Genomic DNA, 3,657 nt, shown 5'->3' on the forward strand with positions numbered 1-3,657 from the left:
AAGGGGTGTCCCCCCCCCGGAAATGGGGACACTTCGTCCAGAACCGCGGCCGGGAAACCAAAACTTGGGCCGAAATATTTGGGGTTTCCCCCCCAGTGCCCGGCTCCGCTGAGCTGTTAACGGGGGGCGCTGGCGCGGGGGGGGGGGGGGGGCGGGTGCGCTCGGCCCCCAAAGGGTTAAGCTGGGACTTGGGGAACTTTGCTCGGGGTGGCTGCGCTCCAGCCGCTGATTGGCCCGAAGTTGGAGCTGGGGGCGGGGTCTGCCCGGCCCCCCGCCCGGCCCCTTCGCCGCCCGCCGGTCAGTCCCCCCGCCCGGCAGTCCCGCGCCCGCCGCCCGACCTGGCCGGAGCGATGTGCCCGGCGCTGCTGCTGCGGCTCCTGCTGTGGGGGCCGCTGCTGTGGGGGCGGCTCCGGCCGGAGCGCGTCCCTCGGCACAGCATCTACTGGAACTCGAGCAACCCCAGGTACGGCCCGGCCCGGCCCGGCTCGGCTCGGCTCGGTCTGGAGCCGCCGCGCCCGGGGGCCGTAGGGAGCGGGGGTGCTCGGGGCGCCTGCCCGGCCCGGCCCGGCGCGCTCGGGGGGCTCGGTGGCTGGGGGTCCCCGGCCGGTCCCGGCTCCGCGCTGCGCGCTCGGCGGCTCCTTTGTCTGCAGTGCCCGCGCCCCCTGCCCGGCCCCAGCCTGGCTGCGCCCTGCCGCTCCGGGCTAGTCCCAGGCCGGGCTCCCCGGCCCCAGCAGCGACTGGCCGGTAAAATGCCCCGGGGGGCGGTGCGAGGGCTGGACCAGCCCCTCACCAGCTGGGGCCGGGCGGCGCTGCCAGGCGGCGGGGCCGGGAGCGGGCGTTACGCTGGGCAGGTCCTGCCAGCCTCACCTGTGCCAGGCCGGCGTTCCTGAGCGGCGCCGCCCGGCCAGGGGGCGAGTCGGGGCGAGTCTGGGGCGACTCGCTCCCCGGGAAACGTCCCGCCTCCTACAGCGCCCGGCGTGGGAACGGCCCGGCAGCGCCCGGCGCCCTGCAAAGGGGCAGGGGGCGGCGAGCCTGCTGCTGCCAGAACCAGGTGGAAAGTGCTGGCCCCATAGGCCCTTCCCAGTGATCGCAGCTGGCCCTGCATCCAACGTGGGCGTGGCAGGGCCCAGCGCTGCTCCTGGCTGTGCCCAGGGGATGTGCCCGCCCCCCCCCCCCGCCCCCCCCCCATCAGCCTCATCTGTAGCCTTGAACTGGGAACTCTCCTGTCTGCCAGGGCGTGAGCCGTGGCACCGAGCCCCAGGGCTGAGCTGGCAGGTGGGTTCTGGGGCTGGAGCGTCAGGAAGCAGCTTTGGGGCCCCCCCCCGAGTGTGGCAGCGGCTCCTGCCCCCTCTCTGCAGGCAGCATGAGGGTGCCACCCCCCCTCCAATGGCAAGGGCCCCTGGACTGTGCCCGAAGGCTTCTCCGTCTGCTGGAGTCGGGCTCCCCCAGCGTGGGGCAGAACAGGCCGTGCCCTGTGACACGGGGGGAGGGGAGGGTGGCGATGGGGGAGCTGCAGGGCCCTCCTTCTACAAAGCTGAATTGTGTTTGAGACTTGACTAAACCAGACTGTGCCCGGGGCGGGGGGCTGAGGGGACTGGCAGTCTAGGGCATGTGGGTCCCTGACCTTTCCCTGCTACTCCAGGCAGGAGAGTCCTGGCTCGTCCCCGTGGTGCTGGGCACAGGCTGCCCTGGAGGGTCTTGCACAGCTGCACTTGGGGGTGCGCCCATCTCCCCTGCCCCAGACGCCTCATTTTCAGAGCTCTGTCAAGCGGATGCCAGCCCGCTCCCAGGGCTCCGGCCTGCTAGGGGGGCAGGGGGAGAGCTGGCTCCCAATGCGGCAGCATTGGGGGCGATTTGGGGCAAACCCCACCCTGAGCTCCTGACTTCTGCCGCAGGACGCGCTTGGAGCCGCAGCTCTTCTGGGGCGATAACGCTGAGAGTCCTGCCCCCCAAATCACTCCGTCCAAGTGCTGTTAGCCCCTTGCCCCTCCGCTTCGGGGCACAGAGCGCATGCAGGCCCCTTGCCTGTGCCGAGACCCACTCTACCCCCAGCTCCTGTGGGCTTGGCCCCCTGGCAGGGATTGAGGTTGCTGATGCTCTGAGTGGGGTGGGAGGGATGGGGCTAGGCCTGTGCCTGACACACAGCGGTTACTGTGCCGGCCCGTCACACCGGAGCCTGGGCCCTGCTGAGGAGAAGGGGCTTCCCCAGGACCTGAGCACAAGTGGGGGGAAAGGGGGCAGGCCTGGGAGCCGTAACCTGGGCAGGGCTCGGGTACAAGGAGGAAGTGGTGGTAGAGGAGTCCAGCATCTGGGGCAGGGGAGTGTCCAGGGCCAGGCCTGTGGGGGGCTCTGGGCCTCCAGGGAAGCCCCTGGGGAGGCTGTGAGGGGGTCCAAATTCCCCTTTTACTAGTGGGTGAGGCTCTGTGTCCAGGTGAGATAGGAGGGCTCCCTCCCCTGTGGTGCTGGCGTCTGGGCCAGCCAGGGGCGAATGGCTGCATGGGGGGGCACTCCGTGACCTGCCCCCTTTTGAGTCTTTGTCCCATGGCTTGGGGCCGGGTTTGCTGGCGGGAGCTGGCAGAGCAGGGTGTAGGTGGGGCCGGCTGGCCGCCCGCTCCCCCCCACAGCAGCGTGGCTAATAGCTGCGGCCCAGGTGCCCGAGTCAGGACCGAGGTGCTGGCTGATCCAGCATCAGCCTTTGCCGAGGCCGGTGCAGGGACTAGCCGGGCTGTGCTCACCGCGCACTGCCGACCCCGCTACCCGGGGACCTGCCTTGGACGGCCCCGCTGTAGGGCCCAGCTCCCTGGTGTCCTGCAGCAGAGAGGCTGGAGTGTGGGCTGGGGGAGAGGCTCAGCAGGGCGTGCACCCCTAGTGCTGGGCATTGCCATCAGAGCTGCCCCCCACGGGGCGGGGAGGTGGGCCGGGGGCACCTGGACCTCGGTCTGTGGCTGGGAGGCCAGGTCAGAACTAGGTCGTAGTTTTCACTGCGCCCCCCTAGGCAACCCGTCCCCAGCCCTGTGTGTGCCCGCGCCAAGGGAGCGACGCATCAGGGCCGTGAGTAGCAGGATGCCCCTGGTAGCCGGGCCCCCCCGTCCTCCTTGGCTATGCCAGGCAGGTTCCCAACTGCCTAGCCCAGGAGAGGGCGTGGGGCAGAGGGGAGGGGGGCAGCGGGGCTTGGCCTGCAGCCCTGTTTACATCCCGGGCTGTTGCCCAGTGAACACAGACGCCGCCTGCCCTGCCCTGCCCTGCCGTGCCCGGGGGAGGCGGATCGGCCAGGTGTCTGCGTTTGGCTGGTGGGTGGGGCAGGGCAGTGTGAGCTCTTACCTGCCCGGCCCTCGTTAAACGGGCACTGATGTCCCAGCCCACTGCCTGCCAGGGCAGGGCACTGCCTGGCGCTCCCTGCCTCCTGGGCACAGCCGCCAAGCTGCCCTGGCAGCCTGGCAGAGCAGGGGGTGCAGCTGGATTGGGACTGCTCTCAGCTGCCCTTGGTGGGTCTGTCTCATGCTCAGGGTGGATTGACAGCGGGCACAGCCCAGTCCCCTGCACCTCCTGGTCCCATTCCTGCGCTGTAACCACTAGACCGTTCTCCCTCCCATTGCCAGCGCTGCCCAGTCCAGCCTCAATCCTGCACTGCAGCCACTGGGAATCTGGATCCTGTTG

General features: G+C 70.5%; 1 protein-coding gene across 1 annotated transcript in view; it reads left to right on the top strand.

Annotated features, from left to right (window-relative positions):
* The first annotated feature begins 333 nt into the window (after positions 1-333).
* EFNA4 (ephrin A4) overlaps positions 334-3,657 on the top strand; it is a 6,561-nt gene continuing 3,237 nt past the window's right edge. Inside the window, exon 1 of the mRNA XM_026658081.1 lies at positions 334-463. Within this exon, the coding sequence (XP_026513866.1) occupies positions 351-463 (113 nt within the window). The 5' untranslated portion in view covers positions 334-350. The remainder of the gene's footprint in view (positions 464-3,657) is intronic.

This window comes from Terrapene carolina, unplaced genomic scaffold, assembly GCF_002925995.2.
Source record: "Terrapene carolina triunguis isolate 2854851 unplaced genomic scaffold, T_m_triunguis-2.0 Scaffold397, whole genome shotgun sequence".
NCBI classification, from domain to species: Eukaryota; Metazoa; Chordata; order Testudines; family Emydidae; genus Terrapene; species Terrapene triunguis.